General features: G+C 32.9%; 2 protein-coding genes across 6 annotated transcripts in view; one reads left to right on the top strand and one right to left on the bottom strand.

The window, feature by feature from the left end:
• The window catches only part of LOC111512447 (leucine-rich repeat flightless-interacting protein 2), a 76,639-nt gene extending 74,310 nt beyond the window's left edge, over positions 1-2,329 (bottom strand). Inside the window, exon 1 of one of the 2 annotated variants that reach the window (XM_074183809.1) lies at positions 2,012-2,329. The gene's annotated coding sequence lies outside the window, so the exon portion shown is untranslated. The remainder of the gene's footprint in view (positions 1-2,011) is intronic. The other variant, XM_074183810.1, reaches the window with a different exon arrangement.
• Positions 1-18,425, top strand: part of LOC111512446 (acylamino-acid-releasing enzyme) — a 79,486-nt gene that overhangs the window by 47,396 nt on the left and 13,665 nt on the right. For 3 of the 4 annotated variants that reach the window (XM_074183803.1, XM_074183802.1, XM_023168565.2), the window contains exons 2-11: positions 2,550-2,632; positions 2,683-2,885; positions 2,942-3,093; positions 7,806-7,954; positions 8,011-8,278; positions 8,399-8,544; positions 15,141-15,315; positions 15,512-15,760; positions 15,814-15,951; positions 16,242-16,542. In XM_074183803.1, the coding sequence (XP_074039904.1) occupies positions 2,621-2,632; positions 2,683-2,885; positions 2,942-3,093; positions 7,806-7,954; positions 8,011-8,278; positions 8,399-8,544; positions 15,141-15,315; positions 15,512-15,760; positions 15,814-15,951; positions 16,242-16,542 (1,793 nt within the window). In that variant the 5' untranslated portion in view covers positions 2,550-2,620. Of the gene's footprint in view, positions 1-1,258; positions 1,388-2,549; positions 2,633-2,682; positions 2,886-2,941; positions 3,094-7,805; positions 7,955-8,010; positions 8,279-8,398; positions 8,545-15,140; positions 15,316-15,511; positions 15,761-15,813; positions 15,952-16,241; positions 16,543-18,425 lie in introns of those variants that run through there. The other variant, XM_023168563.2, reaches the window with a different exon arrangement.

Raw genomic sequence — 18,425 nt, 5'->3', positions numbered from 1 at the left:
TAGGGAATTGGAAATAGGTGTTTCAAAATAAATCTTTTTCGTTTTCAACATGTGTTCCTGAGGTAATCACCCAAATAATAAATTAAATCGAAATTGAAAAAAAATGGTTCGAAAGGGAAATAATAGAGGCTAAAATGAGCCTAAAATTATTGCAAGTTCAAAATTTCCGAAGAGTGAGTAAGTTTGATTTTGTTCTGTTTGTTTTATAGCAAAGCTAGCAGAACCCAGATACCTCTCTCAATAAAAAGTGAAAAATTCAGTAATAGAGTACAAAGTTGACCTAAAATTATGGCCCGAAAATAAATGTGAAATTCCAAAGTGCTGCTGCTAGTCTAGCAGGGGTTATTGCAAAGTGATACTGAGATTTTACCCAATAATCCGAGTCTACACCCATACTCCCAAAATAGTAACACTTGATTGAGACCCCGATACTTTCTGATACAATTAATGAAATAATTTTAATTTCTATAAAGACTGATAATTTATGTTTTATTAATGGTAAACTTGAAATTATTCCTAATAAATCAGAGAGAAAGTATTGCATTGTTTATAGATTAATAAACATTCTTATTTTACACAATTAGGCAACTGTTTGAAAATGTTTGCTTTTAGATATTGTAATAATTTTATATTTTAAAGAATTTAAAGGCCAAGTACAAAGGAAATAAACATTACTGACTTGTCCACCAGTGTCGAATAAGTCATTTGACATAAATGTGAATTGCTGTTAATACAAAGCAATGCCTTATCATTAGTGATTGAAGTATTTGCATAGTCAAATTATCATTGAATATAAATAACTCGCAATGCCCAGGTAAAGTACTCAAAAAATTGTTCGCTGATCCAGTAACATATCTACAAGAGGTAGATATGTTTCTAACGCAGACTAAATCCAAAACAAACACTTTACTTATTCACAAAAAATTGCAATACTTCTCGACATGTGTTTCACCAAACAAGTTGGTATTTTCAAGATATGAAGAAAACTACTTTCTGCATCTCTTGAAAAACCCGTGTCAAGAAGAGTATTTAATTTCTGGTGATTGGAAAAGTTAGTTTTCTTGTGTTAACATTTACATATAAGGCACAGTTACTATTTAAATTCATCTGTCAAAAAAATGAGAACTCTTCAATAAAATAGAAAGAAGAAGTTTCAACTGTAGTATTTGCAAAATAACTTTAAAATTCAACTTCCAATTCAAGTCAAAATTCATGAGTCTCAAAGAAAGCTCTGGCTGTTACCAGTTACTAGGCAATGTGATGCCACTAGAATATGTGTATCCTCTTCTGGTCATCTTTCCAGAATTCTTATTCGAAGCTGCTTTTTTTCCTGGCATTGATCACTAACCAAGGCATGTTTTATTTGTTCTTCTTTTCTATCATCACAGTAAGTATTCAAAAGAACAATATTTTTAAACTAAATGTGTTAAGTATATTCAAATGATCAAAGCCAAAAATAAATTGTTTCTTGCCTGTTTGAGTTATGTGATTGTGTCAAATTAATTCAAATGCTCTTGATAATCACTTTGGTATCATCTTAAATCATTATGACAACTACATTAGCCAACCACTAATAATCATTCAAATTGAATATTTAACTACAGAATCACTTAAATATGGGCTTAGGTGTGTTCAATGCACCTAAAGTTTAATCAGTATATGAAAATTTTAAATAAGTAGCAATCATTAGCAATGCTTCTTCAAATGAACAAGCTGATTCATTGAAATACAACAAAATTTCAGAATTGTGTCTATGAAACAAAAATAGAATACTATTTTAAAAAAGTTGTTCTAGATAATCTGTAATATAATCAAAACCCAGCATGCAGTATTAATGTAAATTACATATCCAAAATGATACAAACTAAGGTCATAGTTTAAGTTTATTTACATAAAACATAAAAAAATTGTAAACAAATTAGTAATTGATTTTATTAGCAGGTGTTCATACTCTTTTAAGTGGGTGTGATATTTCTTGGCATTCAGCCAACTAAAACCACCTAATACTCACTTATAACTGACAATTATCATCTGAAAGCATCTTGTGTATTACTCATTATTGAAACTTTTCAACAGCCAGAATTTTTCCAGTGATTCAACAAAATCAATTTTCTACGACCTTTGCAGTTGAGGAAGGGTGTAACAGTTTTTATTTCAACTTTACTACACCGACACTTGGACATAAAAGGAAACTTGACACTAGTTGATCAAAAAGTATATAAAAGATTATTCAACTCAATAATCTACTTTGAAATCTATACTGTTTTATGAGATAATATCGACATGTGTAACTTCATGACGACATTTCTTTTTTGGTTCGCAAAACAGAACTGCCAATATTGCGAAAAAATCCCTAGAATAGTGACTGTGATAGTGACGTATTGTCAAAAAAAATCGACTTGACCAACTTAATAAACCAAAAGATACCATGTCAACTCAATTATCTGTAGTTTTGTTATTAAAGTGTTTTCACTGTGGATATGGTTTTCTTTTCATTTTTTTTAAACCTTGTTTTATGTATTATATAAACATACTTTTAATTATTTTAGGAAAATATTTACAGCACAGGGATAACCAACTATAACAAGTTGTTCATTTTTTAATACATACTTTGAAAATTATGTCTACCAAGGTATGTTTTCCTTGTCAGTTATGAAGATGAAATTTAAAAGATTTTTTTAGGTCGAGAAGTTCGTTAAAACATACCAAACCTTATCCCGAATACCTGCCGTAATAGGAGGAACAATTAGATCTAATGGCGTTGTTAGCAGTATCTGGTCTCAAAGGAATTTAGAAAAGGGAAAAACATCTAAATTCATCAGGGAAATTTTCACTAATGATTTACAAAAAACTGCGGAAATAATACCTTATGATATTAGTTCAGAGCAAGTTTGACAAAACTCATTAATAATCCTGTAATTACTTACATTTCTTCTTTCAGAACCCTGTCAAAGACTTCATTCAGTGAGAAATTTCGAGCTGTTCTTCGGGAAAATGACAACAAACAATTTCTTGAAATTTGGCAGAATAATAATGTTGTTAGAACTGTCGATCTGAGTGCTTTAGATGTTCATGGATCTGTTTATTCAGATGGTAGGTAACTCATTTCTCAAGGGATACATTTAAAATTAGCAAAAGGAAAGGAAAAGTCACAATTAGAGTTGACTTAGTCATATATTTATATCATATTTGATTATCATTATTGATTAATTTTGATATAATCTAGGCAATGATTTTTCTAAAAAAAAGGAAGCTCCAATAAAAACATTAAGAATTCATATCAAGAAGACACATGAGAAAAGGTACTCTAAATACTGTGGTGATGGGAATAAAAATCAATAGTCAAAAAGGGAAACATTTTTGGTTCTGAATTAAATTATTTCATATTACTGAACTTGAAAAAGTCACTTGAATAAAGATTTGAAAAGGGGAAGAGAGGTAGTTACCTAAATATTTCTGGAGACTTGAAAAAAATGAAGAAGTCGGACAACTCCCAAGTAGCAAAAAAAAGATCTAATAGATGCCGGCCAAAACACAATTACTTTCCGGGCTAATACCACAACCTACATGGGATTATGTTTGATACAAATTTATGGAATTTTTCTCACAAAGAAAATTCTTGCGAATATTTCTCTTTTGTCAAGAAGCAGGACCTCACAAAAGCAATTCAAAGAACTCCTGTCTCAGATGAAGGTACATAGTGGGCCAAATTGGACACTTTTAAAAGGAAACTTCTGTTTTGAAACTAGATAGATGAAAACTGATGGCTGTGTTTAGGGATCAAATTTTATAACAAACTTAATGGTGAAAACCGCATATAATTGTATAATTCAATGTTTATATGAAAGTAGCTGTTTCAGGAGGACTTTCTTTCAGTTTGTGTCTGAAAGTTACTTCTTTGCATGATCTACACATCCATGTATAGAGTTACTTCCTTCCTTTCTTTGGAAGACTCCCTCATCCTTTTTTTTGTATCAAGATGGAGTAGTAGAAAGCCAAAAACTTTCTTTCCCAAATATATATATATATATATATATATATATATATATATATATATATATATATATATATATATATATATATATATATATATATATATATATATATATATATATACATATATATATATATATATATATATATATATATATATATATATATATTATACGAAACTACTATTAGCATCAAACAGTGAGGTATTCCTCTATTGTATAAAAAGTATTTTCATTAATGTAATTGAATAATGTTGTTTTGAAGGTATTAAAATTTTTTATCTCCCCAAAGATTTTATTGAAACGGTTATAACATAGAATTCCTTGGTATTTTGATGAATTCTGTCCCACACTAAGCCTAGAGAATGGTAAGCTAATGTCATTTTTATTCCTAGTTTGGTGTTGGTGAATTTCACTACTTTTCATGTAGGTATCTTGTTCTTTTTTAATATTCACAATTAGAAGATAAATATAAAGTGATGGTAAAGTTAGAATTGACAATAACTTGAAATAAGCTTTACAAGATACATTATTTCGAACTCCCATCATGCATCTTATGATTTTCTTCTGAACAATGAATAGGTACTTCATCGATATGTGTTGAATTACCCCAGAAGATCAAGTCATATGTGAGCGCCGACGATACTAGACCATGATACGCTATTCTAAGAACCTCTGTAGATACAGTGTCTTTCAGTTGTCTAATAATAAAACTGATACTACTCAATTTCCCTACCAGATTTTTGATAGGGGTTCTCCATGTCAGTTTTTCATCAATTGTTACACCCAGAAATTTTATGTTTGATACTTGCTCAATTGACTTATGATTCATTTTAACAAGAGGGCTTGCTCTTTGAAGATGATCACTTGGTGATCGAAACACGTGTTGAGGTGTTAAAAATAACGATTTGGTGTTGGGAAAAAACTCCAGTAATATTCATATTTTTTTGTCGAAAAACATGAAGTATGTTTTGGAAGCATTTAAAATCAATCCATTATTCAGGCACCATTGAAAAAATTCCTCAGCGCATACATTACTCAGATGAATGATTTTGTCCAGATTATCTTGTGATATCATATGATTCGTATCGTTGGCATAAATTATAGTTTTTTGCAGGGAACCACATGATAAAATCATGTCATTAATAAATATGATAAAAAGCAGTGGACCAAGTATTGAGGCTTGTGGTACACCCATAGAAACATTGGTTGACTTTGATTTGAATGAATTCATCATGACAATCTGACTTCTATTTTGTAAATAGGAAAAATCCCATCTATTCGCTACTCCACGAACTCCAATACGGTTTAATTTTTGAAATAGAAGCTCATGATTTACAGTATCGAATGCTCTACCGAGATCAAAATATAGTGTTATAGGATATTCCTTAGTATTCAAGCTAGAATAAATCATATTACATGATTCGTTCATAGCTGATTCTGTAAATTTTCCAACCCAACATCCATGTTGACATCATTTGACATCCATAAGCTATGACTTTTTGTATTTCAAAACAACATTGCTGCAATGTATGATCTATATTTCTTCAGAGAAGGTGTTCGAAATGTCTACCAGCTTTTCCTACACACAGGCGACACCTTTTCTGAGCGTTTTTTGCGTTGAGAACGTTTTTAATTAGTTCAGTAGGAGCGAAAGAAGCAAAACTTTGCATCACTGCCGCTTCCAATTTGTATCTAGAATTGGTCGGCTATTTGAAAATAAGATCTTTTAACCACCCAGAGCTAAAAGTCCATAGGCGTTAGGCCAACGGTTGGGTCCTTGAATGGCTATCCAATTATTATCAAAATTTACAGCCAAAAAATTGGTGACAATTGCAGTTTAATATTAAATATATATAATATATATGTAATATATAATATATATATATGGTTCAACCAATTAGGTTGTGTCGCAATCTTGCGAAAATGTCTCTAAAAGGTTGTCTTCTCTCTGAATACCTCTCATGATACAAATTGCTTGCTGCTTCTGTATTTTCCCCGGTTTATATGAATCCCATTTTTCATAATTCTCATACTTCATTGCGAATATGTTTGAAAAGTAAACAAAAACTACTAATTGAAGAGCGTCTTTACTGCTTAAATCAAAATTTGACAGCTACCAGTTAAGATTTGCATTCTGTTTTATCGCCTATTTGATCAAAGTATGCGTTTCAAAGTCTACATGAAAAAACCTAAAAGCTCTTTATTTCAAAGATGACTAGCAAAACATCAAGTGTGCTACATTTTTGGAAAGGTAATTTTGCGCTCTATTGAAATATGCAGGAATATATAGGGTCTCATTAAAAAAAATAGTTTTCCATCAATAACTATTGATATTTTATTTGAAAACATAAGTTTTTTGTACCATTGAATTCTACGTAAAAAAGTGCTTTGGAAATATTTTCCAAAGCACTTTTTGTGGAAATGGAAGTGTTTTCCAAAGCCCCAGGCTGAACGCTCGATTTTCACTTGCTATCGTCCAACCCGTGTTAGGAATCACACGTTAAAAGGTAAGACCTCGTTAGTCCTTAGCTCGCACACGTTTCGACTTCTGAGGGTTGTCGTTCGTAGGGGTGCGATAGCTGGTTAACGGAGAAAAAAAAACAGTGGGATCTCGACACTAGAATGGACATTGCAATTGAATATTACTTCGAATAATTGGGATCGCGATAGTTGCCCATCATCTGACGAGTTTTTTTCAGACGATAATGTGGTGTAAGCCATTTTAAACTTTTTGCGGTGTTAGTGGTTTATGTGATCATTTATTTTTGTGATTATTTGCACAGTTTCACAAAAAATATGGTCAATTTTGCATAAATTAGATGCAAACTTTTGCTAAAACGACTTTTTTGTTTTTTTTTGAAATGCTGCAAATAATCGCAAAAACCCTTTGATTAATCTAAATGTAGAAATTGGAATTTTGGTCTGAAAATTTGAATTCATGCCTCATTTTAGATTATAAACATTCATCATTTTAAAAAACTTCGTGTAAAAAAATAATGGTACCTACTTTTCTCATGAAACATTTTCACATTTTATTACTTTAGTAACACCTTGTACATCCAATCTTCGATTTTTTATGTCAATCTTATTTCAAAAAGATGCAATTTTTTAAAAAAAAATGACTTTTTGTCATAAAATTAATAAGAAAGATTTTTCTCCTCTTAGCAATTCCAACCGTGGATACAATGTATGTTTTTTTTTCATATAATCAATATTATTTAATTATTATTTGTGAATAAATTTTTTAAATACTAGCAATGAACTTGATATTAATTTTTCCTCATCTGTTTAGTATAATTTCCGTACGCCACTACAAGGGACAGATTAAGGCGAAAAAGTTACTGTCATTTCCGAAAATGTAGTTCCTATTATTTTGGAATTATAGTATAGGTCAAAGAACTGCTGTCTCTGATGAAGGTACAATGCAGTTGAGCATCAATGGAATTACTTGAGTACCAGACGGTACTTTTGTCATGGTTAAATATGTCCTACACTGAAAAGTAATACCCTGAAACTGATCACTCAATTGATTTTAGCGAGGTCTCACTACTGGACAAACAAAAAGAATGTGCACGAATGTCCTCTTTGATGAGACTTGCGTGAATATCTCAGATATAATCCAGTGTCCGTCGTGGTATTAGCCAGGAAAGGGTTTTTCCAGAAGGCATTTGCCGGATTGGGAGGGGTGCATGTTTCAATTCAAAATATTCAGTTTCTCTAGTATAACAGATATTTGAAATATTCATACGAATATTACAAGAAGTAATATTACAGTTTTTTCGAAAGTTTTTTTCAGAAGTTTTGTTTCAGTTGAATTTTCATCGTTTGAATGGTCTCCTGATGAAAATAAAATTTTGTATGTGGCCGAGAAAAAACAAGCCAAATCCGAATCATTTTACAAACGCAAGAGTCCATCAGGAGTAAAAGACTCTGGTAATGGAGATGAAGAAAAGTCTAAAGTAAGTTAAATAATTATATATCATTCCGTGGATGATGTGAATTTTTTCCATTTTAGGGTCAAGAACATATATTCCAGCAGGACTGGGGAGAACAACTTGTTGGTAAAAAAGTATCTGTAATAGCAGAATATAATATTGAAAATGATACAGTTGAAATTTTGAAAGGTGTCCCCGATGATATCTGTGTAGCTCAGCCAAAATACTCGCCTGATGGTTCATATATCATAGGGGTAGCTTATAATATCGAACCCAGAAAATTAGGACTTATTTACTGTACAAATCGAACTAGTACCATTTTTAAACTAGACTTTCAAGGAAATTTTGGTATGTTATAAAGAATACATGAGTTCTAGGTTCTATTCAATGAACCTGATACTGTAAATCAATGAATTGATTCTTTCTTTTATTTAGACAAGTTATGCATATCCTTTCTGAATTTTTCAGTGTCACTTCAACTTAAAGGTTTATCTGTCAAGTCACCAATCTTCACAGCTGATGGAGATTCTATTTTATGGCTACAAAGGAAATCTGGAGGACCACATGCTTCTGGAATGCAGCTGGTTAAAATAAATGTTCCACTTACAGAAGAGGTACGTTTGAGATCATCTATATTAATATACAGTGCATTTCCGTTGCACGATATTGAGACTGTAAAATATTGTGGAAAACGTTAAGTTCATTTTCCAAACAAACCCAACAAAACCTCATGTCAAAAATTTCAAATTGAAATAATAGTCGAGTGATGTCTTTTTCGAACGTTCTTTTGATTCTGTATCCAACCCTGAAACATTTTTGAGATTACAACAAAAAACAGTCAAAAAAAATCAAATACTTTTTTAGATTTGTATTCAATTTCGAACTCGAAAATAAAACTAAACAAAAATTTTTCTTTATCAAATGTTCGTACTGAGCACCATTACCTTGCAGAAAAAAGTATAAATGAGCTTCTGTTTCCAACTTTACATTTTGAAAAATATCAGGTGTTTTTACCCTATAGTACCCGGTAACAAAAATCTCATAAAAATGAAAGTCAATATCATTCAGAAAATTTTCACAACACCCGCTCTGCAGATAGCTTTAATATGTCTATACCCAAATCAAGTTTGATGAAAGTCGTTCATATACAGCGTTCATGTTCAAATTTACGGAAACTTTCACGAGAAAATTTCCTATCCTATTAGATATAAAAGGAGGCCAGGTTTAGAATTAGGGATTGGTCTACTTCGTCTTCTGAATACACCAACTTGGTTGGTGAAACGCTCGACGAGAAGATTGTTGCAGTTCTGCTGTTTGGGGATTAGCGCCTGTTTTGAATTCATTCTAAGCCAGAAGTTCCACTTCTGCTAAGAACCTGAACCTGAGTCATTCTAAATGACATAGCAAATATTATCAAGTTGGCGGAAACCAAATTTCATTCCTTTACCGACCTGTCATATTATTAGGTTTCACCAACTTGGTTGGTTGCAGTTCTGCTGTTTGGGATTAGCGCCTGTTTTGGATTTATTCTAAGCCACAAGTTTTACTTCTGCTTTTCAATGTAGAACTTAAGTCATTCTAAATGATATAGCTAATGATATAGCAAATTTCATTCCTTTACCGACCTGTCAGATTATTAGGTTGATTCAAAAGTTTTGTCCGTTTCAATGTCATGTGTTTTTGTAGCTCCATATCTAAAGGAATATTGATTCTACTGTGTCGTGGTATACAGTGTGCACTATATGTAACGGATAAATTAATTTTTTACATTATTAGCCATTTTCAAGAAAAACCCTGAAACATGTCGAATTATGTATTCGAAAAGACAGTCTGTGACGTAAAAAAATCCCCCCTCCTTCACCCCTCTCAACGTGACAGCCCTCCCCCCAAATTTTTTTAAATGCAAAAGGGGGTCAAGTGATACCTCAATTTGAAGGGTACTCAATTTTCTGTACAGCCATATCTTTATTTTTAAATTTCGTGCATGCGTAAAAAAAACAATTGAATAACTTGTGTTATCTGAATCATTTATTGAAGCGGTAGCAATCAATGTGCAACTAAAGGAAGTTTTCAGATCAAATGTTCAAACTGAGAGCCATTTGTTTCTTGACAATAATAAAGGCGTTGCTGAAAGTTATCAACAATATCTTGAAGGGTTTCAGGAGTGATACGTTCTATTTCTTCTCTAATTCTGATTTGCAAAGTTTCAATATTGTTTGGTCTATTGACGTATACTTTGGATTTCAGGTAACCCCACAAAAAGTAGTCAAGCGGTGTCATGTCGGGAGAACGGGCTGGCCACTCTATGGCACCTCGTCTACCAATCCATCTGTTGGGAAAAACTTCATTCAAATAAGCATGAACGTCAGCTGCAAAATGCATTATCTGGAAAAAGTCATTTCAGTGTTGGAACTAAAAAATTAGTAAAAAACTCCAAGTAACGTTCACCGGTTAATGTTTCGTTGAAAAAATATAGTCCAATTATGCGATAATTTATAATCCCTGCCCAAACATTTACTTTTCTGGGATATTGAGTGTGGGCCTTCATCATCCAATGGGAATTTTCTCGGCTCCAATATCCACAGTTCAGTCTGTTGACGGTTCCATTTAAAAAAAAAGTTGACTCGTCAGAAAACAATATATTTCTCGAAGGATCCCGCAGACACCTGGCTTCCATTATTTCGCAAAACTCAGTTCTGCGATCTGATCTTCGTTGAGTTCATGTACCAATTGTACTTTATAAGGGTGATACTTTTCACTTTTAAAAACAGGCAATATCAAACTTTGACTTATGTCGTAATCGGTGGCAAATTGTCGAGTAGGTTTATGTGGATTCTCCTCGATGTCTACCAAAATATCCAATTTCTTCCCATCGTCAATCAATACACTCCTGCCTGGTTTTGAAATATAATTGACAGTCCCAAATTCATGAAATTTCGTTTCTATTCTACTAACGGTAGATTGAGAAATGTAATGATCAGGATATTTATTATTGAACATTTCACTTACATTCTTCTGGGTTCTAGTTTTGTCCCCACATCCTAGTAGTATTAACACTTCTACTCTTTGACGTTCAGTCAAATGAGACATTGCTAGAACTTTTAGCCTATTGTCTAAAAGTAATACTGAACAAGAAACACAAACAACAACTGCAAAACTATTTCTCTTCAGCAAGTTCACAGAAAACATACAATTTATTACTCAACTGTCACGACTGATAAACAACGGTTGGTAAAAACAAACAATAAATTGAAGGTGCATGGCATATTGTACAGCGGACGGATTCAATGGAATACCTACGTGATACCTTTCAACACTTTGAATTTTTTGTTTCATTATGACGCATGCACGAAATTGAAAAATAAAGATATGGCTGTACAGAAAATGGAATACCCTTCAAAATGAGGTATCATTTGACCCCCTTTTGCATTTAAATAAATTGGGGAGGTGGCTGTCACGTAGAGGGGATGAAGGAGGGGGGATTTTTTTATGTCACAGAGTGTATTTTCGAATACATAATTCGACGTGTTTCGGGGTTTTTCTTGAAAATGGCTAATAACGTAGAAAATGAATTTATCCGTTACATATGGTGCTCACTGTATACTGATCAATAGAGTATATACTGATAGGCTGTTTATTTTCATCCAAATTTTAATTTTTTGCCTCTTCAGCTCATTATTATATGATATCATTAAGCGATTTTCGACTAATTTTTCTCTACGAATTCAAATTGAACCAAAGGACTGACGAAACAGCCTGAAAAATTAACCAGGCATTTGGCAATGATAGTGTTAATGAAAGCACTGTTTGACGTTGGTTTGCGAAAATTCGTTCCGGAGATTGTAGCCTCGAAGATCAGCCCCGAAGTGGTTGACCTACAGTAATCCAGGACGAGGATTTGAACAATCGACAGAAGATGTCACGTTTCAAGGTCTCTTCTTCTTTGCTTTTGCGCAACCAAAACGATCTTTTTTGGATTGGATCCTCACGTGTGATGAAAAGTGAATCTTCTACGACTATAGGAGACGTTTAGGACAGTCATTGGACACCCATGCATTCCCAAAGGGGGAAAATCCACCAAAAAAACTGGTCAGCGGGTGGTGTGATTCCCTATAACTTGTTGCAACTGGGCCAAATCACAGCAGAGTCCTATTGTGAGGAAATTGACGAAATGTACCGAAAATTGCGTCAGGAGCAGCCGGCACTTGTCAACAGAAGAAGTCCGATCCTACTCCACGACAACGCCCGTCCGCACGTTTCACAAATCACCGTCTGAAAATTAAATGAATTGAGTGTCGAAGTTCTGCCTCACCCACCATACTTCTCAGAACTCTCGCCAAATGACTACCATCTTTTCAAGCACTTCAAAAACTTTCACCAGCAGAACCTTCGCCAATCAGGACCAGGCAAAAACGGCCTTCGTCGACTTCATCGAATCCTGAGCACACAATTTTTATGCTGACGGAATCAATCGACTTGTGTTATGTTGGCAAAAGTGCACTGATTAAATGGAGCTTATTTCGATTAAATTGAATAATTATTCACTGAGATATCACAGTTTAAAGTAGACTCATAAAAATGGATAAAACTTTTGAAACAACCGAATATTTTGATGTATCAATAAAATAAAAGCTAAAACTGGAACCTCTAGCGTAGAATAAATCCAAAACAAGCACTTTTCTCAATCACCAGAAATGTAATACTCTTCTCGCGGTTCACCAACCAAGTTGGCCTCTTCAGGAGATGAAGAATGATATATAGAAATGAAAAATGTTTACATTTTTTTTATTCCATCCAACAGTAGTTTACACTGATTTTTACAATAAGAAGCTCTTCAAAACAAAAGTTTACCTTTATTTTGTGGTGTTTATGGCATAGACTAAAAAGGTGATTAGCCTTGTGTTTTGGGTAGGATATGTTAATAACTCTCTGAACCACCTACGGATCATTATGACTATTCACAGTGGTGGCTTTAGCTAAGTAATCCATCTTCAACAAGTTACATTTTTGCCATAATTTTTCTGCTCCAAATCCTGCAGAAAGTTCATATCTACTGATATCATAAAAAAACTCATTTATATATTCTCACACCTTTAGTACATATATTCAATCTCATATTCCAAATAAACATTGTGCCATTGCATTATCTTTTGTATCACCCATTTACAAATCTGGGGATAAAACTGATACATGTAATTACAGACCCATTATCAATAATTTTGGAAAATAATGGAGAAATGTTTGAAAGATCGATTAATACTCTTTCAAAACTCAAACAATATCATCTCCCAACAGCAGTATGGATTTAGAAATGATAAACCTACCACTGATGTAATGTGCTCGGTCCCAACAGAAGTAACTGAAAAATTAGATGCTAATAAGAAATGTATCGCAGTGTTTTTTATTCAGCAAAAGCATTTGATACTGTGAATCATGAAAAGCTCCTCCATATACTGGAATGTTTTGGAGTATGAGGAACAGTATGGAATGTCTTTCGCAGTTATCTCTTAGATAGAACACAAATAGTTAAACTGAATAAAAGCATAAGTGATTCAAGAACTATAAAATTAGGAGTACCTCAGGGCACTGTACTTGGAACTATTCTCTTCTTAACATACATTAACGCATTATCATCCTCATCAACAAATGCAAAAGTAATATCTTATGCAGATGATACCGTCATGCTGTTCAATGGCAACACCTGGACTGAGATAAAATATCTTCTGCAAAGAAATATGGAAATTACCAAAAGCTAGTTGGATAAGTACCAATTAACCCTGAATGTCAAGAAAATACACTATATACATTTAATTCTCTATAACAGAAGTTAATAGAGCAACCTTCAAAAATTACAGAGATGAAAGAAATAAAGTACTTATATAATAGATAAAAACTTAAAATGGGTAACCATATTGGCTATCTAACAAATAAAGTGAGAAAGCTTATATATACATTTTATCAATTATGAGAGATTCTTTCTAAAAACCTCCATTTATCGATTTACAAATCACTGGCTGAATCACATATTCGTTATGGTATTCTAGTATGTGGTGGAATATACAAAAATGCACTACAAAAACTAAATGTCCTTCAAAATTATATTTTAAAAATAATATATAGGAAAACAAAACGTTATCAGACAACACTACTTTATATAGTGAATCATCACTCAAGAATTCCCAACTGCAACAAAAATATAGTTCACAGATTTTTAATAAATACTTCAGCTAAAGCATTCAACCTTCTTCCTTCCAGTATAAAAGAGATAAAAACTTTCAAGAAATTTAGTGTTCTATCAAAAATATTTTCCATAATTATCACATTTTTCTAAAAATTCTGAATAAATAAATTATTGCAACATTTACATTCTTCATTGACATATGCATATGAAGTTATCACTATGTATTAATATTAATCATAAGCCATTTTATTATTTGAGATAAGCCTAATTTGAAATCTGCAAATATAATAGACTTGCACAATACAAATATTCACTTAGGTGTCAATACTCTATTATTGCTTCATTAGGGTGATCAGAGAATTTTTGTTTTCATCGTAGTGTGCGCTGGTCAGGCCCTTTCCCCCTAATCCCCAATACATTCGGGAGGGCGCGCCAGCATTATCAACCAATGACCACTCCCCACACCGTGGGGTAAGTGATCATTGGGTCCGAGAATCATGTGCCCTGAGCAAGCGCAGTGAGCCAAGAATGACAGCCTTCTGCATCTGTGCGGCTAAGATTTCTGCCTTAGTGTGGCAAGCCAGTATGATTTTAAGATTCGAGAGTAGAGAGGGCATCATTCCACCAAGGACTCCAATAATCAGAACAACCATCTTGACAGAGTGATCTGGATAGAGTCTGTGGAGTTCGAAGAGAAAATATCGATATTTTATCCGTTTTTCCTCTTTTCTGACAATATTTGTCTCGCCAGAAGCTGAAAACTCCAAGTCAAATATCGTTTTGTTCAAGCTTATTAGCTTGTATGAGCTTGAGGGTGGGGAACGAATAGTTCCAATAAATTAGACACTTCTCGTTCCCCACAACGGATTCAATATCCCCCGGAGCGTAGGGCAACACCCTATATATTATATTATTATTATACTATAATTTATTTTCCTAACAGAAAATAAGTGATTCAAAAATATGCCATTGTTTACTTGTATGCTTTTTTTAACGACGTGAACTTACTAATATTCGAATATTTTTTAGTCAGCTGCGAAAGTAATTGTTGATATGGTTGACACTGAGCTGAAAATAAATGATGAAAAAATATTCTATGGGTTGTATAATACTGGTTTTCTCAAGAGACCTTGGGCAAGTGGAAGAAGGTTATTGGTCAACACTAATCAAAAGTACACCATCAATTCCTATGTGATAAATATTGGTAAGTTTTTGAGACCAAAAACTTCAAGTTCAATTTCAATCAAAAAGTTAAGACATCCTTAATTTATATTTAAATATTCATGTAAGTTTTACTGCATGTATCCTTATTTTATTGGCTATCAATGTGAGATGAATGTTATAATTTATTTTTGCTTTCTATTGATGAATAAGCGAAATCATAAATCAGCTTTTTTCAGATAATTCTAGTATAACCCATCTAGATTTTGATGATGGAAGTCAGATAATTCTTGATGTTTTCGATGATATAGTATTAGCTGTCCGAAGACACTTCTTGAAACCTGACAAACTGATAATAGGAAAATTACCAGAAGTCGGCTCTGAATCTAACATTTCTTGGATTGATCTTACTCATAGCGAAACAGTTCCTGGTTTGGAACATTGTTGTTATAAATATTTGGATTTGAAAGCTGATGGAGATGAATTTGGTATGAATTTTGGTCATTGACTGATTGTATTTTTCATCTTCAACCAATTTTAGTTGCCTTCAACGCAATTTATCTTGGTCCAAAAAGTGGTAATGATAAATCGGTACCATTGATAGTTTGGCCTCATGGTGGACCACATAGTGCATTTGCTAATAATTTGTTTTTGGAATCTGCTTTATTTTTATCATTTGGTAAGAAATATTCGTTATAACTGCAAATTAACAATTGAAAATAGAATAAATAAACGTATTCAATAATACTTTACTGTCAGATTTTCATATAAAACCATTTGCAAAACTTCAACATGTGTTTCAGTATTGTATTACTAATATATTGTATATTAGGGTCACATTTTTCTGAATAAAGACTTCTACTATATAATAGCTTCCTAAGGAAACACCTGTTGCTGTTTTGTGAACTAAATAATGAAAGAAAATCTGGGCAAATCACATCAATCATATGGTCATTTTCATTTTTTTAGGATATGCTGTTCTTTTGATCAATTACAGAGGTTCGTTAGGAGCTGGGCAAAAAAGTGTGGATTTCCTTCCAGGTAAAATCGGCACAGCTGATGTTCAAGACTGTATTATCGCCACTGATGTAGCTTTATCCAAATTTTCATGGCTAAATCCCAATGCCTTAGCACTAGCAGGTGGTTCTCATGGAGGTTTTTTAGTAGCGCATCTTAGTGGACAGTATCCAGAGAAATTCAAAGTTGTCGTAGCAAGAAATCCAGTGATTGATGTTGCATCTATGAGCATAATTTCTGATATTCCAGACTGGTGAGTAATTTTGATATTCAGGTATGTATGTTATTTAATATATGTATAATTCAAAATGAAGTTATCAAATGGGAGAGTGAATTGTTATCATTTACCCTGCACAACAGCTGATCCCACTATTGCTATCTCGGAAACGGTAAGACCTACAAGATCAATTATATTGGAAAAAAGTTTCCTATTTTAATTTGTTTAATTTGTTGTTCAGTGATACCTTTAATAAGTGTATAAATTGTGAAATTGGTTTACACTCTTCGAAAACCATGGCGGCATTTCCATTTGATGAAAGATATCCAAATTGTAATGTAGGTCACCGGTATGTGCTTGTTTTGGTGACAAAGTTTTTCAAAACCGGTTCAGTGAACAATAAAAAAAGAAATAAAACCCCAACGTACTCTAGCTCCTCACGATCAGTAGCAGAACAGACGGGATTGTCACAGGAAATTAAGAAAGGCACTGAAAATACATAAATGTCATATATAGGATGCAGATTATTAACGAGCTTCAAGAGGATGATTATAATAAAAGAATAGAATTTTGTGAAACCATGATTCATTGAGTCAATGCGATCCCTAATATTTTGTTAAATATCTGCTTCAGTGATAATCCTCTTTTTTTTTGAATAGCAATGTTATTGCCATCCAAAAAATGGCTTTTGAAGGGACAAAACTTTCACATTTTTCGAGAAGAACATACACAACACCCACGAAAAGTCAATGTTTGAGCCGTTTTTCTTGTAAATGACATTATTTGTCCTTTATTTATTGAAAAAGACGTGACAGGCAATCTGTACCTAGATATGCTCAAAGAGATTATTGATCCACTTATAACTCACAAGCTAGAAACTCAAATTGATGCAGACGGTAATTTAATGTTAAAGGAGGATCTGTTTCATTTCCAGCAGGATGGTATTCCACCTCATTATTTTCGTCCTGTGCGACAGTCGTTAAACGAACGATTCCCATAGCAGGAGGGGAATAATTGGGTGGCCTCCGAGATCTTCAGATTTAACTCATTCAGATTTTTTTTGAGGACACTCAAATCCGTTGTTTATAAGATACAACCTGCTGATATTGATAAACTTGAACGATGAATTACAGCAGCATGCCAGTCAAGTCTTGAAGCTTTAAGAAGTGTTCAAGAGTAGTTAAGAAACAGGCTTTAGTACTGTTTAGAGCAGAATGGGGAATATTTCGAACAGTTTATCAGATAGTACGTTAAGAGATGGTTGAAATTTGTTTATTGCAATTTGACAAGTTTTTTTTGTAAACGTAAACTAACCAACAAATAACTCACATCTGTAGTCTAGATTCATTCCTGTTAGTCAAGTATTGAAACGATGTCACCTACTCTTCTATCCATTAATAGGAAAGTCACTACAATAATATTTGAATAATAACCTGAAAACCATGCACCTTAGGGCAGGCAAGTTTTAATTGCTTCTGTAAGTTTAGAACTGTATTTTTCGGAACTGCTCATTAAAAAATAATGAAACAAGATACCGGTGGAAAGAGAATTGAACGTCCTTCAAAATGATGATGTGCAACTTGACCCTCCTTTCCTATTTGATATTAAAAGAGTAACATTGGGTCGAACCAATGAGGGTTAAAAATATTAATTTAGCGTGGGGAGATATTAAAGGTGGGAATTTTTCAAATCAACACCCTGTATATATTGTATAATTTATGTAGACATAGTCATAATAATAATAATAATGTTTATTCATCATTTTTTGATACATCAAGTATATATGGTAAGTCAATTTAAATGGGTGTGAAAGAATATAAAATAAAGTTTATGTGACATAGCCAAAATATATTCAAGTTCAGTTATATAAAACATATGACTAAAAGCTGTTATTCAAACAATCATTGTAACTGTAGTAA

The sequence above is a fragment of the Leptinotarsa decemlineata genome, unplaced genomic scaffold (genome assembly GCF_025532065.1).
Source record: "Leptinotarsa decemlineata unplaced genomic scaffold, Ldec_3_MD MMD2_tig00026345_RagTag_RagTag, whole genome shotgun sequence".
Taxonomy (NCBI): domain Eukaryota; kingdom Metazoa; phylum Arthropoda; class Insecta; order Coleoptera; family Chrysomelidae; genus Leptinotarsa; species Leptinotarsa decemlineata.
The sequence above is the reverse complement of the archived record's forward strand: the minus strand, read 5'-3'. Positions and strand labels throughout refer to the sequence as shown.